Source organism: Rhincodon typus, chromosome 27, assembly GCF_021869965.1.
Source record: "Rhincodon typus isolate 14 chromosome 27, sRhiTyp1.1, whole genome shotgun sequence".
Lineage (NCBI taxonomy): Eukaryota > Metazoa > Chordata > Chondrichthyes > Orectolobiformes > Rhincodontidae > Rhincodon > Rhincodon typus.
The window spans coordinates 24,111,999-24,139,950 of record NC_063358.1 but is presented as its reverse complement, the minus strand read 5'-3'; the positions used below and the strand labels follow the sequence as shown (position 1 = coordinate 24,139,950).

At 39.7% G+C, this 27,952-nt stretch overlaps 1 protein-coding gene and 1 non-coding gene across 2 annotated transcripts in view; one reads left to right on the top strand and one right to left on the bottom strand.

Moving 5' to 3' along the window:
* Nucleotides 1–11,949: 11,949 nt before the first annotated feature.
* On the bottom strand, nt 11,950–12,145 carry LOC125486311. Its single transcript, XR_007264999.1, has one exon. It is a non-coding gene; the product is annotated as a U2 spliceosomal RNA (small nuclear RNA).
* A 4,919-nt stretch (nt 12,146–17,064) lies between these two features.
* tfap2e (transcription factor AP-2 epsilon) overlaps nt 17,065–27,952 on the top strand; it is a 67,560-nt gene continuing 56,672 nt past the window's right edge. Inside the window, exons 1-3 of the mRNA XM_020511357.2 lie at nt 17,065–17,333; nt 17,951–18,412; nt 26,848–26,908. Coding sequence (XP_020366946.1) covers nt 17,307–17,333; nt 17,951–18,412; nt 26,848–26,908 — 550 coding nt within the window. The 5' untranslated portion in view covers nt 17,065–17,306. The remainder of the gene's footprint in view (nt 17,334–17,950; nt 18,413–26,847; nt 26,909–27,952) is intronic.

Here is a 27,952-nt window from a genome sequence, read left to right as displayed (position 1 = left end):
CTTGGCCTGGCATGGCAGTCTTCTTTGGTAGAAACTTCTGGCCCAGTATTCCAGCGGCCCAGCCCATGATAGTCTTTACCGAGATTTGGTGATCTCAACCTGGAATGGCAGTCTCATCCTGGCTGTGTCTTCAGGGTATTCCATTGTTCCTTTATCAGCTTTCCCCGAGCCCAGGAGCTGTTAACTGAACTGTGATGAACTTTGTCTTAATTTTTTAAAAAAATTATTATGTATGACTTCTGTCATTGATGTAGGTGCTGTGGTGGGGTAACTTATAAAACTTTTCACTGTATTTTTCACGTAAAATTGCATATGACAATAAATCTCTATTCTATTCTATTTTAGTTTTGGATTCTCCAATAAGATGAAAAATCCTTTCCACATATTCTCTGTCAAGAACTCTCAAGATTTTATAATTTTCAATCAATTTGCCATTTACTCTTCTAAATTCCAGAGGATACAAGCCCAGCCTGTCCAATGTTCCCTCACAAGACAACCTCACCATTCTGTGTATTCTATCTCCAACTTCCGTCTTCCCTTTCTCAACATCTGTTTCCATTTCTGGGGATATGCTGGCCAGCAATATCGGCTCCAAACCCACCAACTTCCACAGTTACCTGACAATACATTCTCACACCCAGCTTCTTGCAGAAATTTCATTCCATTCTCCCAGTTTCTCCATCTCTATCACATCTTCCATGGGGCGCCAGAAACTTCCACCTTTTTTCTCAACTGAGGATTCCCTGCCACTGTGGTTGACAAGGTCCTCCGCTGTGTCTGGCCCATTTCCCACACTTCTGCCCTCCCTCCTTCTCCTCTCTCCCCCAACACAGATAGAGTCCTTCTGGTCCTTAATTTCTGCTGCACAAGCATATGCATGCAAAGGATCATAAACAGCCATTTCAGTCACCTCCACTGGTTTGACATTATCAGATCATATTCCTCTCCCCTCTCTTGTCAGCATTCTACTGGGACCATTCGCTCCAGGCACCTAGGTCCACTTTTCCTCCACTCCCAAGACCTCTTCACACCCCAATGGCACCTTCCCATACAATTGCAAAAGGTGTAAGACCTGCCTGTTTACTTCCTCTGTCCTCATTATTCAAGGCCCGAGACACATCGTCTGGGTGAAGCAGCGATTTACCAGAACTGCTGTATTTGTGTGTCACAATGTGGTCCCCTCTACATTGGGGAGATGAAGTGCAGACTGCATGACTGCTTTGTGGAATACCTACATTCTGTCAGCAAAAATAACCCTGAGCTTTCAGTTACCTGCCATTTCAACACACCACCATATTCCCTGGCCAAAATTTCTGTCTTGGGCCTGCTGCAGTGCTGAAGAATGACTTAGTGCAAGCTAGAAGAACAACATCTCATTTTCCATTTAGAGATTCTGAAGCCCCTCAGGAGTCATCAAGTTCAATAATTTTAGGGACTGAACACCTTCTTCCATGTTCTTTTTGCAACTCACAAACCCAGCTGTGTCATAACATGGACTGCTTCCATCACAGCTAATTCATTTTGATCTATTAGTGGTCCTGATTATCAGTTTTTCTTTCTCCCTGGCTCACCATTTCCCATCCTTCGTCTAACTGCTGTTCTCTCTTGGGGCTCCATCTCTGCCTATTACATACTCCTTCTCTCCCCATCCCAAAACCCCTGTCTTCAGGATATATGCCATCTTTTCCTAGCTACTGTCAGTTCTGAAGAAGATCACTAAATCCATAGCATTGATTCTGCTTTCTCTCTGCAGTTACTGCCAAAGCAGCTGAGTTTCTCCAGAGACTTGTTTTTATTCCATATATTAGTCTGATAACCCTTCTCTGAACTGCTTTTGCTGCATTAATACCTTCCTTGAATAAGATGACCAATACTATACATAGTATCTCTGATGTGGTTTCACCAGGGCCCTGTGTAACTGAAGCATAACCTCCTTTTGTATTAAAATTCCCCTCACATCAAATGATAACATTCTATTAGTTTTCCTATTTACCTGCTGTCCCCACATACTGCCTTTGTAATTCATGCAATAGGACATCCAATTTCTTCTGCATCTCAAAACTCTGCAATTTCTCACATTTAGATAATATGCTTCTTCTTTGTTCTTCCTGTCAAAATGGGCAATTTTGTATTTTCCCACATTAGACTCTCTTTAATACATCTTTGCCCACTCACTCAACTTATTTCTGTCGCCTCCATTTACAACTTGTGTTCCTGACTATCTTTGTGTCATCAGCAAATTTGGCAGCTATGCCTTTTCTCCCTTCAAAGAACAAAGAACAATACAGTACAGGAACAGGCTCTTCAGCCCTCCAAGACTGCGCCAACACATTTTGCCCTTCCATACTAAAACTGTCTTCACCTACAGGATCTGTAACCCTCTATTTCCTTCCTATTCATGTATTTGTCGAGGTGTTTTTGAATGCTGTTATTGTGTCTGCTTCCACCACCTCTGGCAGCGTGTTCCAGGGACTCACCACCTTTTGTATGAAAAACCTGCCTTGTACATCTCTTTGAAACTACTCCCCCCACCCCACCCCCCAGCACCTTGAACCTGTGTCCCCTAGTAATTAACCCCTCCATCCTGGGAAGAAGCCTCATACTTTCCACTCTATCCATGTCATTCACAATCATATAAACTTCTATAAGGTCACCCTCAACCTCCTGCGTTCTATTGAAAACAAACCCAGTCTATCCAACCATTCTTTGTAGCTAAAATCCCCCATACAAACCCCAGGCAATATCCTGGTAAATCTTTTCTGTACCCTCTCCAAAGCATCCATATTCTTCTGGTAAAGTGATAACCAGAACTGTACTCAAAATTCCAAATATGGCCTAACTAAAGTTCTATAAAGCTGCAGCGTAACTTGTCGATCCTTCTACTCCTCGCCCCTTCCAATGAAGGCAAGCATGTCATAGACCTTTTTTATAACCTTATCTACCTGTGCTGCCACGTTCTGTGATCTGTGGACCTGCACACCCAGATCCCTCTGCATACCAATACTCCTAAAGGTTCTGCCATTCACTGTATAATTTCCACCAGTACTTGACCTTCCAAAATGTATCACCTCACATTTGTCCAGATTAAACTCCATCTGCCATTTTTCTGCCCATGCCTCCAACTGATCTAAAGCCTGCTGTAAGCTCTGACAGGCCTCCTCATGATCCACAACTCCACAATCTTTGTATCATCTGCAAACTTACTAATTAAATGAGCTACATTTTCCTCCAAATTATTTAAGTAGATCGTGAACAGCAGAAGTCCCAGCACTGATCCGTGTGAAACACCACTAGTCACAACCCTCCATTCCATAAAGCATCCTTCCAAAGCTATCCTCTGTCTCCTGTGACTAAGCCAGTTCTGTATCTATCTTGCCAGCTCACCCTGATACCATGTGACTTCATCAATCATCTTTGTCACCTCCTCAAAAATCTCAATCAAGTTAGTGAGGCACAACGCCCACACAAAACCATGGTGTCTATCGCTAATAAGTCCATTTGCTTCTAAATGCATGTAGATCTTGTCCCTGAGAATCTTTTCTGATAATTTCCCTATCACCAATGTGAAACTCACAGGCCTGTAATTTTCAGGATTATCTCTGCTACCCATCTTAAACAATGGGACTACATTGGCTAAGAAATTCATCTACGTAGTTTACTTAACTTGTAAACAGCTGATATCCCAGCACTGACTCCTGTGGCACACCACTTGTTACATCTTGTCAACCTGAAAAAGATCCATTTATGGCTACTCTTTGCTTCCTGTTTAGCCATTTTTATACATGCCTGTACACCATGAGCTTTTATTTTCCACAAAAACATTTTATGTGGCACTTTATTATATCGGCAGAAACTCTTACTTTCAGTATTTATAATTTCAGCTAGCTCTCTCTTTGCTCTAATCTCTCTCTTTTTATAGTCATTCTTTGCTGTGTATTACATTTCATCCTTCTGACTTGACACTAATCTTCATGGAATTGTGCGTTTTTTCAATTTGATTCTACCTTTAATTTCTATCATTAGCTACCGATATTGCTACACACTTACCTTTCTCACTTCTACCTGAAATAGAATGACAAAATAACAATTTAAACATGATCATACACCATTTAAGAATTGCATGCACATGAGCTTAGCTTCCTTATTTGAACAGGATTGCAAATGATCAGTGAATATTTGTGCTATTATTAGTCCAAATTGTCCCCTGCCTGTTTTGTGTTCATCTGGTCCTACTTCAGACGGATGTCAGCATTTACGAACATGCATGTGAACATATGCTGAGGAGCAGAAGTAGGCCATTTGGCCCCTTGAGTTTGCTGTTTGACATTCGCTGAGATTGTGGCTGATCTGTTGATGTTTCAAATTCCATACTGCTATTTACTTTTCTCTCTACAATGCAGAGTTCAGTTAATATAAATCACTTTGAGTCAGCTGAAAGGCAAACAATGAAACTTGGAAAAAATAGATAAGCAAGACAATTTTAATGTCTACGTAATTTAATCTGATGTTTCAACTACAATCTGAGGATGCGTTAGCTGATCTGTGCCAATTAACTTATTGAGGCATTCCCTTAACTGCAGACTTTGTACTGCTCCATATTAAACACAACTTGGAAGAAGGACTTCACTTCCTACCACCATATTGACAAGTTAGCTGAACAGTGAAAAGCATACAGTGGGTGATGAGAGAAGGAAAGAAGGCAGGAACCTACATGACCTCATCTGACCAATCTGTTACAGGTGCACCTGTCCAAAGCAGTATTGGTAGGAGTGACCACTGCCCTTGTGAAGAAGTCCTGTAGTTACGCCAATGATGCCTTCTGTTGTATGTCAATACCACTGTGCTAAATGAGACAGATTCAAAACAGCTATCAGCTAAAATCGGTCTTTCAGGAAATGCTGTGGATCTTTTGCAACTATATTCCATTGCAATCTGGAATCACATGGCCTGCCATGTCCCATAATCTCCCATTGCTATCGTTCTACCATTATCATCAATCTCGGGCCCAACCATATTCAATGAGGAGTGCAGAAAAGCATTGCAGGTGCAGCGCAAAGGGAGTCTAAAAATGAGATTACAATCTAAAGCTACAAAATAGAACTACATGTATCACAGAAACATTTTACAATTTTTTAAACATTGTGATTCTGACAGTGCTTTTCAATGTCGTTGGCATTGTTTCCCTTTTACTGAAACTGTATTGCATAGAGTAAAAATAATGTGTGGCTCCCATTGAGCAACTGAGCTATAATTTAATCCTGGATTTGAAATGATACCTGTAAAATGTTTTGCTATTGTGGTTCATAATATTATAGAAATATTATACTATAATATAGTAGCTATAGTACTATAATAATAGCTAAACCAACCTTCCAGGCATAAAGACCAAACCAAGAGATAGAAAATCTGACAAGCCCCTCAAATTCAATCTGAAATTAGCAAACTTCCTCAACTTCTTTGTGGGTTGAGGACTTACATGGAAAGTTAACTGTATATGTTACTCACACACTTCAATATTATTTTAGGCAAGCAAATTCTAATCAACTAAATTCACTGTGTTATACCATGGAAGTTACATTGGTGTGACTTATTTTGCAAGTTTTAAATTTACACTATTCTTTTTTTGATCAGAATAGTATAACTCATATTCGTAGCAAAAATAAATAAATTATAAATTTACATGTTCTTTTGACACTTCTCATCTCTTTTAAAGGCATTTATTGCTGGGAACACATCCACAGATATCTTTAGCCATTCTATACTGTAAGAAAGGGCCAATGGACTGGCTGCCAATTCAGAGCAGTATTTATGACATAATGTTTGTAACCACATCAACACTTGTTAATTGCAATGGTAGCTGAATTGAATAGAACAATTTGAATTATGTAGAACTATTAACTGCAGAAGATTGGTCAAAGTCCTTACATGACTAGGCAAATTGAGATGATTTGGGGATCAAATCTATCATGCCAATCATGTATCAGACTAACCAATCTGAATCCAGAAATTCAGGTTGTATATGAACTTTTTCAAAAACTGCATTCTATTTGTAAACCCTTAAAAAAAACTCACAAAGCAGTGTTCTGGAAGGAAGACAGACAATATGTATTGATGGGGACAGCTCAAAGAAAGAAGACAGAATGTTATGTATCAATGGTAAATGTCCTGGTGAGCTAATCTAGATAAAACATCACTCTAAGCAACCTTAAATCATTTCAGGTTGGCCACCTAAGGGGTAATTATTATTTAATTTTACAACTGTGTAAGTGTTAATGAGAATGGGGAAAATCCCAGTGAATCAAACAGGAAGATCACAGCCAGAGCTCACTTGCATATAATATGATGCGGTGTCAATTATAACTCTCAGTCTCTGAATTTAAGAACGTACAATTACCTACAATTCTTCTTCCAAACAGCCATTCCTCATGTTAATCTAAACAGAGAGTATTGGGAGGCATTTACACTCCGGCAGTGTTATAGCCAATGCTAAACTTGTCTCAACAAGTGCACTGGCTAATCAAGATCACCAGATAATACTGAGGAGTTAGGGGTCCTAACTGCTCTTGTTGTGTGTGATAACATTTCTGAACAGTTTGATTAGAAAATAAAAAGCCAATAATGCAGAGTTGGAATCTTGATTGTTTACCGTCTAACCATTCAGGATAAGGTGGGGCCAATGGTGAGTCTCCTGAATGTTAAGTTAGTTGAGTCAGTCAAATCAACACTAATTGAGAAAGGGATATGAGCCAACTGAAGAAACTCTGTGTGTACGTTTAATGCAACTGCTATTTCTGACTTTTCTATACCTACAAATTCAAACATGGAACCTAGTGGAAACAGGTAAAACTATGAATACTGCCTACTCCAACCAGAGCAAGATCATTCTTCTCAAGGCTTTTGTTTTTTTCATGGAATATCATCTGTGTTGCTTATCCTTTCCTGATTAACCTGCAAAGTTGCTGGTGAGTCTTATTCTCAGACTGCTGCAGTCTGACTGGTGATAGTATTCTTACAATGGTATTAAATAGAGAATACAATATCTTTGAATGAGCAATTATGAAGGAACAGCAATGCAAGTTATTTTAGAATTGTGCATCAGTTGGAGATGATCGTATTCTTGTAATGTTGCTGATTTTACATCCAGGGTTGAGAAGATTCCATTGTGAGCAGCAAATACAAATCACTGTTTCACCTGAATGGAATGTTTGGTGTTTTATTTCATGTGTTTTCATGGAAGAGTGTAGTGGGAAGTGAATGAAGTGTTGGAAGTAGTTGCAGACTGGACCCAAGATGTCAAGTATACAACAATCTCAGAAAGATAGGTATCATACTGGATTTGTGAAAGGGTAGAAGGTTCCTTTATATTGGAAAATTAAATGGATATTAGCTGACTGCTTTGTGGAACACTGCCATTCAATCTTTAAGAGTAATCCCAAACTTCTTGTTACCTATTTGATGAAACTCTATTTCTTTATCAGTGCTAACTGTGGATACTAGCAGCCTGTGAACATTTAAGGCACAAGATATTCCAATGCTGGTTACTTTTGATCCTGATGACTGAATGGGGCTTGTTTTTCATGTCATTCAAATCAGTTCAACAGTCAGTCAGTTTCTGTCAATCTGAAAAGTGGCTGAAGGCAGCTGTTGTTAGCTCTGAGGAACAGGAGACTCATTGAAGTCTCAGGAGCCTTTTTTTTTGAAAGAATACCCATGAATGTTAGCATCTGTGTCTGGGATATATTTATCACCCATCCCTAGAAGGTGCTATGGGTCTGGAGTCACATGTAGTCCAAACAAAGGTAAGGATGGTAGATTGACCTCCCAGAAAGACATGAATGAACTAGATAAGTTTTTAATAACAATGATTACATGGTTGCACTAGGATAGCTTTTAATTACAGATTTTTTTAAAAAAGTGAATTCAGCTTTCACCATTTGTCATGGTGAGATATGAATCCATGTTCGCAGAGCATTAACATGGATTTCTGGATTACAAATCTAGTAACATTACTAGACAGGATTGTCTGCCCAGTGCAGCAGAGGATTGGGGCTCAAAGAAGCCCAGGAGCGAAATTTGTAGTTCGATGTAGCTGAGAAACTGGCATTGAAAGAAGTACAGGGATTGTGCCAATTTAGTGAAACTAGGTGTCTATAAAAGAGCTGGAATTATGCCAGGAACAGGTGCTGGAGTACAGCCTTAGAAATTCAGGGAGAGCAGTCCCAAAAAAAGTTCAAACCACTGGAAGGTGAGCACCCTTTGAGGCAATCCAAAGTGAAATAGCTTTTGAGGAAAATCCGATGTTTGATCTTCAAAAGTGAAGATTTGATATTCCTTTGTGAAAGAGACAAAGTTTTAAAGAGATTTGGTGATCAACAGTGTCATTAACATTAGGCTGGGTTGCTAAAAATCTTGGGATCTGTCTTGACTGCATCTGCTTTTTCAATGTCTTTTATGGGATGTTCATTCACATTTTGACTGCCAAATCATATTTAACTCGTTAATTCTAGATATTAGAAAATAAGTCATCTGTGTATATTTGTGTTCATTTTCTAATCTTGTATAGTGAAGTTTATATGTTTGTTTAAAATCACTGGAATCTTGTGGCTTTACTCACTTAGTCAATACCTGGAAGGACAAATTTTGTATATTGTTAAAAAAAATGTTATTGGTCCCTAACCAGATCATGATATAAATTTAACAGTTCTGTTTTAGATCTTAATATTTGCCATTTAATTCTCTGACCTACTTCCATTATGGCCTCTCTGTCCTTAGCCTCCTAAACTGTTCCAATAAAATTGAAAATTAACTAGAACAACATAATCTTATCTTTTGATAAAGTACTTTACAGCTTTCCAGATTAACATTGAGTTCAATAATTTCAGATGATAATTTCTCCTGTCATTTTTAAAGACTGCAGCTATTTATGATAGCTTTGTTATTTCCATTCAGAATTCATCTAGCTCTGTCTTTAATTTCTTTTCTTGTCACATTGGTATTGCCTTTTGTCTTGCATAATGATCCCTTTTGTCATCTAATCTCTCCTCCATTTTGCCTTAGCACAGACCTTCCCTTACATTGTTCCAACTTTCTTTTTATGTAAGCTGGAAGTTGCTATATTTCTAACTTTTCCCAGTTCTTATGAAAGGCCATCAACCTGAATTGTTAACTCTGTGTCCCTCTCTAGAGATCATAGAATCACAGGATCTAGAATCCCTACAGTGTGGAAGCAGGCCATTTGGCCCATCAAGTCCACATTTACCCTCTGAAGAGAATCCCACCCAGACCACCTCCCACCCTCTCCATGTAACCCTGCTTTTCCCTCAGCTAATCCATCTAGCCTGCTCATCCCTGGACACTATGGGCAATTTAGCATAGCCAAGCCACCTAAACTAATAGTGTCTGACGAACTGAGTATTTTTAGTGTTGTGTTTGTGTTTTTGATTCAGATTTTTTAAAAATTTATTTGCTTACGGAATATTGGTATTTAGATAGGCCAGCATTTATTGCCCATCTCTATTTGCCTTGAGTTGGTGATGATGAACCACTTTCTTGAACCACTGTTAGGAAGGGAATTACAGTTTCCAGCATCAAGCATATGTTGCATTGTTTGTCTGTAATCATCATACTTTTTAAGAAGAACTTTCTGATGACAGTCAAATTTTGTTTTACTATTCTGGTAGTTTAATTTAAAATACTTATCTAGATTTACATTTTCAATACTGGTTACTGTATTTCATATCTCCATAGTAGAAGTATAATTTAGAAATTTCCTTTGTAGGCTGTAAAGTCCAAGACTCTCTTTCTTTCCTCATAACTCAGATGTCTAACATTAGGCGGTCAGCCCTGTGGCCATTATGTACACTGCCTCCAACATTTTGAACCCTGTGTCATGATGACCAGAATTGGATACAGTATTCAAGGAGAGATATGAGTAAGGTACATTACAGTTAGATTGTGACTGATAGGTCAAGCACATACCAGAAAACATTTATTTTCACTTTTCGCTGTTTAACTATTTATTTCATACTGCAGTTACATATGGAGCTGGTGCCACTTCTAGCACAACATGAGTGAACAGTATGGAATTATGCTGCTTCAGTTAAAACAGAGTTTGGTGTATTTTGATTTAAGCAGATACTTAGTCTTTTACCTACTTTTGTTAAATTATCAGTCTTTTTTAAAATTAGAGTTGTTAGCTTTTGTCTCCTGTGAAGCAACTTGCAATGTTTTATTGCATGAAATAAACCATAAAAATGTGAGTTGTTGCTGATGATTCTTTGAGTTTTTTAATTTTAAAAAAAAAGTTTGTGGCCCAGATTTTGCTTTTGAGGGCATCTAATGGCAGCTTTGCTGTTTGTTAGTCGCTCTGAAGGTGTGAGTGATTCTGGAGTTTGAGAGCAACACAGCATTTGGAAGCTGAATTGACTGGATAGGCAATTGTATATCTTCTTAACTAATCAGACTGGATGACTTTGAAATAAACCATGGGTGGTGAAGGAACTGTAAATTAGAGAGGTGAATTAAATGTCAAATCTGATTTTTAAAAAAACGAAAAAAGGTTGGATTGGGGCAAGAAAGTGGAAAGGAAAATAATTTTTAAAAATGTATAGATTATTGACATTTTCAAATCTTCAACAATTAGTACTTGAGGTAATTGGTCTGTACGATTTTAATATTTGATTTTCAATGCCGAATAAGTCAAAAATAGTACTTTCCACGTCATTACAAATCATTGGTTTATATTTTTTGGTGAGCGTGAATGTTCTAGTATCTTACGTATAATAACTTGAAGCCAATAATTCATTTCAGTGATAAGGCAAATAGTACGGCAGAGTAGTCCAACGAGGGCGGCAACTTTTATAGGCTTTTCATCGCACATCTGGCTGTCGCATAAATTTACTGTACCGTTCAAGCTTAAATTATAATGAATGTTACTGGCCTCATTATTATTTTGACAGCAAATTCTGGGCCAATTTTGAATTTAAAACACTTCAGTAAATGGTCTGTATGATTTCACAGTTCTGTAGCTGGTGTAAAGAAAGAGTGGTAAGAGCTAGCGTCTAAGCGCGCCACTGGATTGCGTGAATGGTTTCATCCTCGGCGAAGCAGAATACTGTTGTACCACCACTTCTCTGTGGGTCGCATTGAGTTTGGTGACAAAGGAGCTATGCTTCGGTACACAAATAAGCCCTATCCCTAGATGATTATTTTTTTAACATTGGAAGCCTCCAGACGGCTTTCAGCCCTTACTTAGGGTAGGAGAAATTTATAAAGTTCCCAGCAGATTCAACATATCGTCCAGGGACTTTTAGAATGTGTATTCGTACCAATCTGGAGTCAAGCTGGCTTCATAGGGTGATCTTCTGCTGATTTAGAACTACGTGTACATTTCCGTTTTAAAGTGGTACATTGTTCTGGTTGTCTGTACCTTGCCTACTGTGTACTACCCACTAATTTAAATAGATTACTACCGGTTAGACCCAGATTTTTGTTTTGGATCTGGAATCGCAGTTTCTGAAACATTTAGCACTGTGTAGAAAAGTTTAGATCAGCTTTTTAACATAAATCATCAAATTTTGCTTCTGAGAAGAAGGCAAATGAGTGGCTGGATTGTAGACACCCACGCAACAGGGCTGCAAGATATCAACATCATACCCCCAGCAAATAATCCTGAATACTCACAGAAAAATTGCAATTTCGATTCAAGTAAAATCTAACTTCAATAACTTGTGAGGTGATGGCGATTACTGTTGCCTTCAGTTTGTACATGAAACAAACAGCGCATTGAATTCTGATTTTTCCCAGTGATAAAGTCATTTGGTAGGTGGCAGTGTCCTCGTGCGATTAACTATTTTAAGTCTTGTTACGTTGTGTTTGCAACAGACACGAACCTAACAGGTTTCCACCTATAATCTATAGTATGTTCGGAGATAGCAGGAACTGCAGGTGCTGGAGTGCACCATTCTCGGAGACACAGCAATATCAAGATGATGCGAGGAGTGGACGGAGCAAATCCCTATTCCAACTCCCTGCTCCAAAAATCAGATTAATATAGAGTCCTCCATTCAGGGACGTATCAGACATTAAAGCTGGTAAGAACGGAGACTACTTACACATGAGCTTAGCCAAAAGGCCGAGAAGCTATCTGTTGTATATTCCACTGGGTGTCACTGTGACACTAATACACGGGACTGTCAGGGCGGAGAATGAAAATGGAAAGCCTGCTCTGTATCCAGCACACTGGCTGATAGACCGCAAAGTAGAACTGTGAACTCAATGCAGAAAAATCTATGAAAATAAACATAGCGTGTATTTTTTTTTGTGTTAGCAACTATAGAGCAAACCTATGTTATTTTCGATTCAAAGATGAATAAAGGTTGCAATTTGAGTCTAACTTTAGAACTTTCATTTTGCAAGAGTTTGGAACTTAGCTTGATATAAGTCATCAAACAGTTGATTTTAATAATTTTAGAGATATCCTTTCACATTTGCATCTTATGTGTGCATTAGTGTGACCGTGCATGTTGGGGCTGGAGCGATGCATTTAGTTTACGGAGAAAAGTGGATGCGGAAAATAATTCGCTTTAAGGAACGTTCTGACAGAAAAATTTAAAATAGGTCGTCCCCCGGACAGGCTAACGATTTCTTGTTTGGAAAGAAAGATGAGAAAGTAAATCGATTAGTAGTTTTTTTTTCTGCAGGAAATGAGATTTGTAAAGCATTTTATAGTTGTTTAATTGAAGGTGAGATTAAGCTGTTCAAAGAAGGAATTTAGGTCTCTTAAACGATAAGATTCACCCCTTTCCATTTCTCTCCTGTCCAACGGCAACAACAAAAAACCGGGGATTGCTGCAGGCGACAGAGGGAGAATTCAATTGATTTTAATGTGAGATCATGAATCTGTGATGTCCCTCAAAGCTGACACCGAGAACCAGGGCTAAATCTCCTGACAACATACGAATTACACAAAGACATGGCAGAAAGAATCGAATCACATACACTTTTATACCAGATAGCATAACAGCAATGGAAGTTACACAAAGAAAACAGATCAACATTCTAAGCAGTTAAGGACGGGTAATAAAATTAAAATAAAATATTGAATGACATCTGATGTCACAACTCGTTTAGAGAGCGCGACCAGGACCCCATACGATTATTCAACATGGACACGCAAAAATGGAACCTATATGTAAAATGGCACGGTAGTCAAATAGGGATCGTTTACAGACGCTAGGATGTTTGCACAGATGGAAAAATTCGAGATCTATAAGAAATCGTTTTTCGATATAATGTAATCAAAAAAGCGGTGGAGTCAATTATGAGGTTATAATCATTTCAAAACTGCAAAAGCATTTTTGAATTTAAATATGTGGAATATTATTAGAAGACTTAGAAAACCCTTAGTCAAGCGCCACTTGCTTCTGCCAAATTATTTCTGTATTATCATTTCCTGGCGTTAACCAGTAGGAAATCGTGCGGATGTTGTGCATCGAGTGACTTGTGTAGCTTTAAAAACTGGAGGAGACATCTCCTCCAGATTTGGGAAGAGGCAAACGTTTCCAGTCTTGAACAATTGATCAGTTGTGTTAATGCTAATAAGATACAGTCGGTCCCCTTCTGTTTAAAGTATCTTATGAATAACTAATGTCATCTCTTCAAAACAAAACTTTAAAGGGGGCCATTAATTTCTTACGGGACTCTTGTAAAGCATGAATAAGGGAGGCACCTTTGTCCCCAGCCTCAGTCCCAAAAGCAGTAAACTAGGCGGGGAAATTGAGTTTATTTTTCTAGTTTCGGCGTTTCTCGAGGTCCGGCTACTGTGCCAATTATATTCGTGAATTTCTACACTTTCGCAGACTAGGAAGCCTTATCGTGAAGAAAACATTTCTATTCCATTCGCAGTAATTATAAAACCATCTATCTTTTGTTCTTAGGTGGAACACAGACTTTAGCCGTGTTGGCAAAAAAGTATGAAACTTATTTCGGATCAACGTAATAAAGTGATCGAACCTGTAATAAGGTCAAGTATATACATGTGCCAGTTAAACTGTAAATAGCCTTCTGAAATGAATGTATATATTTACACACGCGCGCACATATATAAATAAACATGGGAGAAACTTTTTATTCGTCCCTTATATTGATATTTGTATTCAAGTTAATTTTGTACATTTGGTTTTCCCCATTGATTTTCCGGCATTATATCTGCACTTTTTTTTGTAGAAAAGGTAGGGCGACATGTATGTTCAGTGAGGGGGAATATCCCGGAATGTATTCCTTGCATTGAGTCTTCGATCATCGCCAAAAACGGTCTTTAAAAATGCACAGGAAAATGCATTTCTTGGTTTTAGCATTGATAACTCCGAGGAAACAGTCCTTCGCTGGACATTATTCAAATGATCTGTTTGATGAGTTGCGTGTGAAGTTAATTAGTATACACGGTGCAGAGTCTGCGAAGTACGCTTAAAACCTGTTCTTCTCGTTATGCAGCTTTCCCCATTTGCTTTAGTCTGACAAACTCTAAATGTCTTGGATGATTCTGAGCATTCGTAATAAAATGCATTATCAGTGAACAGTTCGTCTCGGCTGCCTCGAGAAACCATTCTAGTCAGAAATCAAAAAGCTTTGATTTTTTTTCCAAGGTGTAGCTCTTGACACGAAGTGATGGTTACTGAGGTCTAAGCAATGTAACCGAATGAACGGAAGAAAGGCCAGTGTGTGCATCTAGTACGCCAGTACTGCTACCAGTGAGAGGCACTAGTATCAAAATCATGTACATCTGTACATTGAAAATCACCTACACTTCCCCACGCCACACCCCCATCCCTCTGTTTCTTACAGACACCGTTTTTCTGAACTGAAAAGAGACAACACTTTGTCATGCATTCAAACGCACTTAGCATAAGCATAAACTCCTTTAAAAAAAACAATTCCCATGCTCACAACAGCCTTTTCTTCACTCAGCAATCTCTCCCCCGATCGCCAAAATATATGTTACTTCTAGAAATCGCTGAGAAAGCTCTTGTCTCTCGCAAAGATTCACATGCTTTTCGATCTAAATGGACTATTTTCACAAGCTACAAACTGAATTTACACATCAGTGTCGCCCAGAGTCTGAATACAACCCTTGTTGCCACTAAGATCATTCTAAAATAAGTTGCGTAGTTTGTTTTCGGGGGCGGTGTCTATTGATATATACCGTGGATGGATTTAACTTTCAACAAATTTGAGAAAACAATTTTGTTTGGGATTTGAATGGGAATTGAATTATTAATGTTCGAATTATATGTATAACGGTGCCACCATAGCACATATAACCGACACGTTGGGGATTTAAAATGTAAATCAGATATCCCCCATGGCAATCCCGCTACGAAATAGTCATTACAACTGACCCAAACATTATTCTATTATTAACATTGCGGATATTCATACGTTGGAGTGAGGATGGAATATTTCTGGTTTATAGGTAACAACGAAGTTTAATTATTGTTCTGAAGTGTTTGTTATTGTATTGATCCACCCTCCTGTCAAACAAATTGGAGTCTAATCTCCCCAAGTCCGTTCTACTCAGCCCCTGTTTCGGTTTCGCAGAATGGTCTGTGTGCGTGTTAGCGGCCATTTCTAAACTCTCCCATTCATTTGACGGGTAAATTCGAACTGAAATATAACAAGTACAACATTGGGTGGCCGGTTAAATGCAATTGGAAGGGAGAACATGAACACAGTTCCGGACCTACATACTAAATCCAATAATTCATTCATTGCACCTGTTAGTGATCATCGTCCTTTCAATATTATTAATTTGGAAACGTAAATGCGGATTTTGTCAGCGCGCTTTCACATTGCAATGGGAACGCTGCACATTCGCTGCTACTGTTGCAATCTGAAATTTTTATTTCAAAATACCTGCGGGAGTTAAGAGAAAATACAGTAGAGATGGACAGGAACGAGAAAAACAAATTGATTACCTGAAGTGATGTTAACAAAAGCTACACAAAGGAAGTACCATGCAAGATTTGTAAATGAGCTCCTAGCTAGATTGTGTGCGCCTTGACGTTTACTCTTGAAACAATTTGTTAACTGTCTTTATTGTATGAAAATAGCAATATTTAACCATTAAATCGAAAATGTTGATATGTCGACTATAGCACAGAAGTCTACCGTGTACAGTTACCTACACTTTGCACAGAAGGGAGTTTATGAATGTTTAATTACCGCGCTCTGATTTTTTTTGATATTATTTCATTTCCACACATCCACCGAACTATTACAAAAAGGTACTAAACAAACATGAACTGTATTTGGTTTTTGCTTTGCTTTCGGCGGGGGCGATGATTCTCCGGCGCTGAGAACGGACATGGAAATTCGGGAAGAATTCAGCAGCAAGCCGGTCAGCCCTTTCCGACTGGTTTCAGAAGCAGCGAAGCCTCAAGCGACGCCAACTGCTCAATGCATTCAGATTTAAAATAAGCCCTGGGGCAACATCCCTGGACTGTAGAAAGGGTAGAAAAAGCCTAACAGCGCAGCGATTGCCGGCTTCCACCGTCCAGACATCCCTCAAACTTTCACCAAGTTATCTTCCCGCAAGATTGGAACAGACTCCGGACTGAAATTGATGTCGTTTTGTGTGCTTTTTAAGTAGAAAGGGAGCCTTTTCTAAGCAAAAAATTGCGTTTATTTTCTGTAAAATGTCAACGATTAATCTGCATTTCGAATGGCCCGTGTCTTTTTGGCCCCTGTCCTTGGGCTTTGGAGGATTTGCCCCCCAGCTGCAGTCACTTTGTATCCGGTATGTGAGAAGCTGCGAGCGGTGAAAGCAGAAGAGCGCGCACAGACAAGTCTTAATAAACAACAGTGCGCAAAACGTATTTATATCGGCTCTGGCTTTTCTTTGTAAATGTCTCGTTTCGGTTCCTTCGCTATTTCCCTCTCCCTCCCAGATCAGGAGTTGTTCTATTTGATACAGGAAGTGCGCGTCCCCGGAGCCGAGCGTCGGGAACGCGCGGTGCTCGTTCACGCTCGGCTGATTAGAGATTTGCTGATATTTAATAGAAGAGAAAGCCCGGACTCAGTGAGAGAGACAGAAAGAGAGAGGGAGAGAGAGAGAGAGAAACTCGGACCCGATCCTTGCCTCCAACTCCTTTCGCTTGGTTTCCTCTTGCGAACATATCCCCGACAGACGGATCTTTATGGATTTTGGGCTCGTTTTCTCCTCATTCTTTGGAGTGTGTTCCGATTGAAACAAAAATAGAAACAAGAAACTGGGATTGTTCGGGATTTGGTGTCCCTAGATCGCACAGATGTTGGTGCACACATACGCTGCAATGGTAAGTACGGCGGAGAGGGGAAAACGGGGCCGTTTTATGGGATGGAAACTAACTTGATGAAATCGTCTGGGGGAAATAAAAAAGCTGATCTTACCAAGTAATGTACTACAGATGGTTTACCTGGCTCGCATTGTTTTTTTTCCTCATTGCTTTCGTTATTTTAGCCAACTTTCCACATTTCACAATGCAGCTGAAACTCCCACATGGTGCAACTTTAATACGTTAGTACACAAGAGAAACTAAACCGGGGACCGTGTGTGTGTGTGTTAAGGGAATGGGGAAGTATGTTCTGCTCTGGGCTGGGACTAGGTTTTATTTCTCGGTATGTGGCCGATCTATTTGATCCCAGCAACTTACGGGGCTGGGGGTGGGGAGAGCGCAGATGTAGTTTTAAATCGAGGCAGAAGTCAAGCAGAGAAAAACAATTAAAATAATGGCACCAAGCTGTAAACAAAAGTAAGAATAACGTTGAATAAAGAACTGTTCTTTAAAAAATCAACTATACATAAAGTCATGCTAAAATTGGAAGGGTTCTGCATGGTTTTGCCCCACTCCGTCTTTTATACACACAGTGAGTTTCGCTCCTATAATCGTCTCTCTTGATTTCTCTCACCCAGGATCGACACGATGGGATGAACGGTAGCCACAGTGCCCGCCTCGCCCAGCTCGGCTCCATGAGCCAGGCGCCCTACTCCACGGCCCCGCCGCTCTCGCACACTCCTTCCTCGGACTTCCAGCCGCCTTATTTCCCGCCGCCCTACCAGCCTCTGCCCTACCCCCAGAGCCAGGAGCCGTACGCTCACGTCAACGACCCTTACTCCCTGGCCAGCCCCCTGCACCAACCCCAGCAGCACCCGTGGCAACAGAGGCAGCGCCAGGAGGTGGCGGCTGAGCAGGGCATCCTGCATCAACCCCGAGGTCTCTCCCAGTTGTCAAGCCTCGACCACCGCCGGGATTACCATGGGATCCGGCGGCCTGACGTGCTGCTCCACTCCGGCCACGGCCTCGACTCCAACCATGGACTGGTGGACACAATCGCTCTTCATGCCCTCAATCATCACGGACTGGACGATGTACAGGTACAGGTTCCAATACACTGAACACTTGATATGAGTTGTATACATACCAGAGAAAAAAATGTTTCGAATCACTTCAGGAGAATATAATAGTTTTAGAGAGTGCGAAAGATCCAGGAGAATTTTACAAAAAAATTAAACCTACAGTAATTAATGACACGATGTTACTGTTACATTGGGCAACTTGCACCAATAAGCTAAAATAACTGAATTAAACGGAGCGTAAATACTTGCTAAGTTTACAGTGAAGTTTTTGGCTTTTTTTTGTGCTGCACCCAGTATCCTTGCACTAGTTTTACAGTCAGCCCGGGAGAAGGCGGCTGCATTGTTTGCAAACGCTGACGACCGTATTTATTGCAACTCGCTAATGTGGTAAAAAACCCATCTCTTTTAATCTAGTCGAACGCTCTCAATTATATAAATATATTGAGGAAAAAGAAGTATACTTCGCTTTATTTACGAATGAGTGTTTCTTAATCAAAGCCGAACATATTGCAAGTTTTAGTTTAATGTTGCAAGTGTCTTTTCCAGTTGATTTTTAAATAGCTACCCGATTTGGCGAATGGTATATTAACATATTTATTTCGTTGGTATAAGATAAATATTTTCAAATTAACGCCTGCTTGACTGAGACACTGTCTGAAGGATAAGGCTATGAATGTGCGTGTGTGTGTGTGTGGAACATATGATTTCGCGTCCTGGTACTTATGAATCTTTGTGACCTATGTGCAGCTCTTGACAACAACGAGCTGGTTGGGGAAGAAACGTTAAGTTAAAACACATCTTAAACCACGAAAAAGTGACAGTTTATAATACAGACATTTCATTATTTTCACACTTCGGATTGTGTGTTTTGTCCGGCTCTCTTCCCCCCTACTATTTCTCTGGGTTTGTATGAAGGGTTTGTATGGTCTAATGGATTGTGTTTGAGCTATGGCTGGCTGATCAGAGTGCAATCTGACAAGTTTCACTAAACACGACTGGATTTGGAAGTGGCATCACGGTACAACCGCAGCAGCCCCCGTAGCATGAACAATGCTACGCAAATTTACCGGGTACTGGACAGGACAACAGTGAGAGCCTCAGCGCAGAGTTTCCGAGTGCGTTATTTTTTCATTACTATTCAGCCTGTCTTTCCCCATAGATCGGCGGGGTTGGAGGCAGGGGGAAGATGGGGGAATGTGGGTTAGGTGGGGAGCTGTTCAATATACACCCTATGACGCCTTTTCTCGTTTTTTTTCTGTTAAACACCAAATGATTTCTGGTCACTGCAGTCAGGTGGAAATATTTTGCAGCTTCAATCTCAGCGACAAGCAGTCAAATTAAAAACAAGGCCAATTGGAACGTTCACTCCGAGCGCTCGCTTTCCGTCTTCCATTAAGTGCAGTTGCAAAAAAAAAGGTGGTTAAAACTGGTTTGTTTTAGCATGAAGTTCTTCATATCATTTGTTCAAGGCGGCCCGAATCAAGTCGAGGGAGATTGGAGTTGAGCATTTCACTGGTGGCTCCCTGTCTTCCAGCATTGGCGGGATTTCTTCATCCTCATCTCGGTGGATTGATTGTTCCACTGAAAGATCTTTTTTTGTCTAATTATAGGCTTTGTGAGTACTGTTCGCTTTATTAATCCCGCAAGTTAATCCTGTGCGTGGCACATAGCAGAGAGAGAAAAAAAATTTCCAAATTCAACACGACAAAACAAAAATTCCGAGAGAATTTAACTGTGATCGAAAGAAAAATCAATTTAGGCATTAGATAGAAAGATTGAGTGACAATCGTAAAGTGCCCGCTGTACATGGATTGCGACCATAAAGAAAAATATGTCCACTGGCGCGACAGTGCTTCCCTGGTTATACATGCAATCATTGTCTATAATTATTTTATAAGTAGGTGCAAAGTAACATTTAATAGGATTTTCTCTGGTTGGATAAATTCAATCTCTCGTCCCCATTGTAAACTGTGCGCTGAGGTCGATTTGCTCACTGTTAATTGCGGGGTTTTGATTTTGTTATTATTGTTGCAAAGTGTTCTTTGACTTCTCAGTCCCAGTGCCAAAGTTTGGTCTGTGTAAGACTAATATCTAACAAAGAGGTGCCAAGAAAACGAACGCGATTAAGGAGTCTCAGAATTGACAAGCAATTTGCGAACATTGTGCGTATTAAAATTCCCCAATTCCAACCGGGCGCGCATTTTAGAAATTGCTTTGTGAGTTTTCTCAAAGGGGAGTGAAAATCTCACCCCGCCCCCGTCTTTCGGACACCACTCACTCGACAGCTCCCAGCAAAATTCGAGTAGAGTTAATGAGATCATATTGCATTTTCCATAACACGGACTGTGTATCAAGCCTGTGGAATGATAATTAATAGGAGATAGGATAGGATTTATAATCTACAGATACATAATGTACTCAGCCGTTTTGCGGGATTGACCAAATTTATTGTCGAATGTCACATTAAAATGCATTGGGAACATTTCGATGTACCCAAGACTTGTACTAAATAAAAATCAAAATTTTAAATAGATTCAACCAGTACTTGCCCAGCTAATTGAAAATTGGATTCAGATAGTTGCTAAGTTAGCAAAATGGCCAGTGAAGATATGTCCTAAAAGAAGTGATATTTTCTGTTAAAAGGACTAATTCTGTCGCCACTGTAACTTGGTAGTCATATGACAATCGGACTTTCATAGGAAGCGAACTTTAGTCACCGCTCTAGCTAAACTAGTTTGAAGATGTTTGCTACCATACATCCGCAGGGCGCATTAGCATGCAATTCGCATTGCAGGAGTTTGGATGTAGGTTTTAAAACCAGGTGCACAATTTAACATCCAGAAGCGGCATTTCCGAACCAGGTGTCAATTTAATAAGAAACGGGCTATCACCCCGTACTGTATCTGCCTCTGGTCAGTAATTATTTCAGAACAATGCAACACATCCCTAAAATTAAACAAAGGAGTGCGGGTGCTGGAAACCTGAAACAAAAACAGAAATTGCGGAGGAAACTCAGCAGGTCTGGTAGCATCTGTTGAGAGAAAACAGATTTAACATTTCGAGTCCAGAGACCCTTCTTCAGGAGCTTCTTCAATTATGAAAAGGGGCCACTAGACTCGAAACAATAACCCTCTTTCTCTCCCTCTCTCTACAGATGCTGCCAGGCTTGCTGAGTTTCTCCACCAATTTTTGTTTCATAATAATATCTCTTGCTGTTTCCAGTGCTTGCTTCTCTTTAGAACTGAAATTCCCTCAGAATACGGACAAATTTAGAGTCTATTTCAATTATAAAACTATCAGGTACGATTTCTCATCTTGATCTCAGCGTAACGGGTAATGACGGATTAATGGCAGTTCCATCAGAATTCAGTGCAGTTTAACATAAAGTATGGCCTATGGACTAAATATTTATATAACAACTTCATTAAAGTAAGTTCCGAAATATTCTCCAACTTCCCAAGCTTTCCACTCCTGATGACCAAAGTATAGCCACGTAGACCCGGGTGAAAGTACTGTGTAAACTCGTCAGGTACAATGTATTTTGGGTGATAAAGGAAGTTTGATGACTTCCTGCTTTATGAACATTTACTCCTTAAAGAACTCGAGAACCCCGGGACATCTTGTAAATGATCAGAACAGATACAGCTCAAAACCACAAGCACCTGGAAAATAAAGTTAATTGCGAAGAATCCGCGGAATGTTCGAACTTGCTTGGCTTTTACTAGTTTGTTACACGAAGGTGCTGCCTGTGCGAGCATGTTTGCAGATGACGTGGGGTGGGGTTGCGGGCGGAAGGGGGCGGACAATTTCATCTATCTGAGCTTCCATTCAATGCCATCTCCTCTTTGTGCCGCATTTCTGCCATCTCACTTTGTCCCAAATATGACATTCCTTTAATATCACTTTCTCCCTAGTGCCACATTCTTCTCAGTATCACTGTTTCTAATGTCATATCCCCATACTGTCACATCCTTCCCATATTTCCTTTCCTCTACTATCGAATTCTCTTAATGTTACATACCACTAATAATACCCCATGAGGTCATGTTCCTCCTAATATTACATTCCCTTAATAATGATTATCCAGCAATATTCCAATCTCCTTTGTGTCACATCCCCACACTATCATAGTCGCCCCAATATGACGTTGGTCCCAGCACTGCGTTTGTTAGGAGTCGCAGGTAATAAAACTGGGGGCCAATTTTGAACTCCTATAAAGGCAAATAAACATGATCGTTGGAAATCAAGATTTGAAATTTGTTCCTACACTACTTTCAAAAGTAGAACTGACCCAGATCTGGCTCGTGTGTTTGAGTGGGAAGCAAAGTAGGAGTTACAAAATAATGATATTTAAGTCAGATAGGAACAGTGGAAAGAAAATCTCTTCAAACATGAACACATTGAAATGGAATTTTACCAAATTAACCTAATTTACATTGGTGCAGCGTGTTCTTGCTTGCTTTAAAATCTATATAATATGCAAAATCGAGAAAGCAAATTGATTTTGATTATTTTATTATTTTGATGGCTCTTTGGGACATTAAACTCATCCGGAATAAAAGTTCCATCTGTGTCCTGAAATAATCAATTTTGTCCTTACCTGATGCGAATTATTTGATATGAAGCGATATTCACAAATTAATTCTTATTGATTTTTTATCCATTCTCGAGACTAGAAAATTGATAAAATTCACTTAGGACCCACAGTAACTTCTAACTTAGTATAAATCGCAAATCTGCTTTTACTAGTTTATCATACGAAGGTGCTGGGTTAGGGCGTATTAAAGGATATTACCCCCGCAGTATCACTTACTCTTGTTGGCTTCTGTAACTATAGTTGAAGATTAATTAAAATGCGAAAGGCATTAGTCAAGAAAACTTATTTTACAGCTTCGGGATGAAAGTTAATTTTAAAAGTTGTATTATTTAAAGTTAAAGCTCAATTTGATTTTTATTTATATTATTAGATTACAATGAGCAAGCCTCGAATATTAAATCTAAATTCTTTTTTTTCAAAAATGTTGTCTTGTAGATTAACCTTTACCTGAGAAATGTAAACTCACTTATATTTTGTCTCCTATCTGTTGAGGACTTGGCACTTTTGAATTAGTTCTGAACCGTGTACTCAGTAAAAAGAGGAACATCTTTGATCGTGTCAAGATAAAAATAACATTTGAAGAGCTCACTATTATATGCCAAACCGGTTCCAGTCCACACAAGCTTGTATTGTGAGAACCGCGCATGAAATGCCTGTTTTTATACTGCAGCAAAAAAAATAGCTAAGATAGACGAGTCAAAGTTTAGGATTCAACTCCGTTATTACGTGTCGTGTAATAAATAAACAACACCAGTGAACGTCTTGAGATCTTCACATGTGGGCAGCGATGTTGCACTTGGAACCTCTGGCGTAGATGAATGAGACAGGGGGGCTTAGCTCGAGAGAGTAACTCTCGTTTTCAAGACAGACCAGGAACCTCTAACACGAAATACCAATTTAATTCCAATCTGTTCATGCCTTTAGCTGTCAAAATTCTTGAATTTTGTAATTCATGCGTAGTATATTCTCCTACGTGTAACAGAGAACAAGCGCTCCCAATACGAAATCATTCATACCTAATGCTAAAGAATGATCGTATTACACGCAAGGCGATCACAATGGCGACCATTTAATGTGGTAAACATTAAAGTGGCGTGTTCGTGTACACAGGCTCACCCTTACTCTTATAACAGAGAAGCTGATAGCCCCAGTAGTGTCTGTCTAGTTATTTCACTACAGGCCAGCACAGTAAACTGCAGTCAGATCTCTTCTGTCAACGTGTTTAGATGTAAATAGGATTTCCTGTTGATGATGATTATTGTCGTGTCACAGATGCTGTAGTTTAAATCCCAAAGTGACCATAAACAACCAGGACATATGGAGCTGATTCTGCTGCCTTATAACCCAAATCTGTTTGCACGCCTTTAATGCGGGCACTGTATGGAACAGCTGCTTTAACCATCTACCATACCCACTGGCCTTTGCAGCTTTAAAAATATCGACGGATTTCATGCAGCAATAAACTGCGGTAGCTCGGGAAGGAAAAATGATGTCTAGGTTTAGTTCAGTGCAGCTTTCTGAACGTTGCAGTCATTGATGTAGCCAACAAACGAGCCCCGTGTGGCTCGCTCATTTCCATTCAGAAATTTCCATTCAAACGGGACAGGCAACAAACTGCAGGACAGAATAATTCTATTCACTCCCCCTGCCCCCGCTTATTTCCGGGGTTAAAAGTTCTTTCGCTCGCTCTTTTCTTAAGTAATGAGCAAAATTGTCCACCCGATTTCCACATGGGGACCGTGCTGAAAGGAAAGCGATTAAAAACGTTGTTTATGAGCATGTACAGTTTAATTTTGATGAATTAATCATTAAATTACATTTGACTTTTGGATCGGGCAACTACGTAATTTGAGTAAATGGATTGACACATGGGAATGTTAATACTTATTCAGATGGAGGGGCAGGCTCCCATTTATTTCCATTACATATAAAAGTTTGGTCCAGCTATGTGCTATCAGAGTCATCACTGGTTCGGATTCAAAGTTTAATCAGGCGTGAGTTTGAACCTGTAAAGTTTAAATCCATGCCCTCGATGCAAAGAATCCCGCAACCAATAAGTTGCGGATCACTTTTTAGATCATTAACTGGTTATTGTTACTTCTAAGTTAAAAGTCCATGGTCTCTAGTTTAAATTCCTGGCATTCGTCTAGTTCACATTGGCTCTCTCTTCAGTTCTGTCAAAATCACGTTCATAGTAATTTATTTGAATCCGATCCTATCCCTTCAATTTACAAAATAGAATAAACCTAGTTGAATGTAAGGAGCCGAGAGCTTAATCATTACAAGGTTCCTTGAAGCAAACTTTAGGCGAATTAAAGGCTTGGACCCATCAATGAACCGTGAGTCTGTGACATTACGGTTCCTGGTATCTACCGCGCCAGTCATCGAAATGATCCATGAAAATGATCTGTGACAGGACACACGGAAATTGGTCTCGATTCCCTCCCTATCGAATTGCCTATCCAGAGTACCGGAATTCCCCCTCCCTCCCACACACACACCCACACACATTTTAATAACGTAGATCTCTATCTATATGTAAATGTATGTACCCATATACATACCTCCACTTCTCAACAATTCCACTCACTCAGGGGTGAAATGATGACAACTTCCATGAGGGCCTCACTAGCAAAGGTGGTTTATCTTTTAGATTAACACCTCGCGCGGGAATGATTGCAGAAAACAAAACTGTTATCCCTCTTCCTGATCATTGTTGCACCCCATTTGTAATACTCTTCTTTTTGTCAGGTATGTATTTTGGGGAAAATATACTTTGTCCATTTGACTGGTGTTATTGAAAATAACGGATCAAAATATTTTAATTCTTTTCCATAATTCCACAAAAAAGTACACGATAGCGTTGGACAGTTAAACAATGACTGGCAAAAACCGTCACGAGGAGGAAAACAACGGGGTCGTTTCTATCAGTCTTGTATTTCACTGCAGAATTTGTGTCATATTTTCTTTCGGGGTGCAATGAACGATTCTAGAAGAAGCCTTTTGTTTTAATCCATGAATTGAACGTAACAGTTCTGTGAAGATTTGATTTGGCTGTGATTGATCCTAAAACCAACCACACAATCATTGATGGTATCCTCTTGGACAGGAAGTGGCGAATACCAAGTCCCGTCCCGTGCCCTGAAGGTTGATATTTCAGTGCGGTAGTGCAGGAGTGCTGCACTGGTGGAAATGCCGTTTTTCTAATGAGATGTCAATCCGATGCCTTCACTGCCCTTTCAGGTGGGCGTTAAAGATCCCATGGCACTAATTCAAAAAGAAGCACAGTTGCCCTGGTGTCCCGGTCAATATTTAATCTCAATTAACATCATAATAAAGGGTAACCCAGTCATATTGCCGTTTGTGGGAATTTGCTGATGTCTAATTGATTATTGAGTTCCAATAGAGACTACACTTAAAGTACTCCATTGGCTACAACGAGTCTGCATGCGTTATAAAAATGCACGAACTTTTTTCGGTTTTCTAGTCAGGCATACACACACGCCCAAATATACATGGCGCGCCGATAAATATTCGTTGGGGAAGGGGGAGTTGGTGTGGAGGAAAGTTAATCCAGAAAGATTTGATATGCGATATTTGGGTGGACAATCTCGAGGGGAAAACTGCGGCGTTAGGCGCAAGTGACAATAAGAAGACAGAGGAGAGAGGCACTACCTTGTCCTGAATTTAAAATTTATTCAAACCAGGCTAGTTTCACATAACTTAGAAACAAAGGAACCAAGTGAATTCAACAGCGAGTTGCAATATGGTCAGTACACCAGAGAGGGACGATTGTCATTGTATTAATGCTGTTAACCAAACGGCCTGATCTTATCTTTTTCCCCCCCCCCTTCAGGCCGTGGATGATAACGGCAGCTCTGGGATGAATATATTGGACCAGTCGGTAATTAAAAAAGGTAAACGACCCCTTTTGCTCTGATCAAGCTGTAATAAACTGGAACTGATTGCGCGCGTATTTAACTCGTTTTACGAGATATTATGAATGTGTTATTGTAAACAGATTTTTTCAGCATAAGAAGTATTCAGTTATGCACAGCATCACTGGCTAGGAGCTCACCTGCATTGGTCTACCTGAAATGTGCATTACCAGAAGACTATTTGCAACCACTTCATATTTAAATATTCAACTAGCTAACTGTTGCTGTCTCATTGTTATTTGTTCCAGATTAGTTTATGGTACTATAACATTAGGGATATGATAGCGTGAGGTTTTAAAATTGGACCGATTAAAATATATTTGGCAGAATGCATCAAAACATGCCCAGTAAACAGCAGTCATTGTAATAATGTTTCTACTTCCTTGCCAGAAGTTTGTTAAAGGTCAAGCTGAAGCATGTTGATTTTTTAAAAAAAGGGTTTGTAAATTGAGACAACATAAATACTGAGGATACAGTCAAGCCTTGCTTACAGGAACTATCCATCACATCCCACAACCCTTTTTGTTGCAAAACTTACAGACTGATCAGAATGTTCTTCTGGTAATAACTAGCTAATAACAGCTGCTGCTGGCTGTCCTGTTTTAGCGGGTTTTTGCTGACACAAAGCACACACTAAAGAGTCAAAAAGGTTTTAAAAAGTAACTTTTGTGATTTGCGAGTGAGAATAGGACCAGAGGGCCATGGATTTATCCAATGATCCAAGAGATTGTACCCATTGGATAGACTGGCGAATACCAGTAAAAACAACGACATATTAAAGCTCTCTTTTGATTGAATTCATTACAAATAAGTGGTTACTTCATGGCAAAGTTGTGTCACGTTTAAGAAGATAGGCTGCTGTTAGAGTGGGAAGTATTCATTTTGGCTAAACCTCCAAATAATTTCGGGAAATAAGGAGAGCGGAGACAAGGCTGGTTTGCTGAGTGATTTTACTATGAGCGAAATTTGAATAGAGCAAACTTCAAAATTAATACCAGGAAATCCCCATGAGAAGTTCCGGAG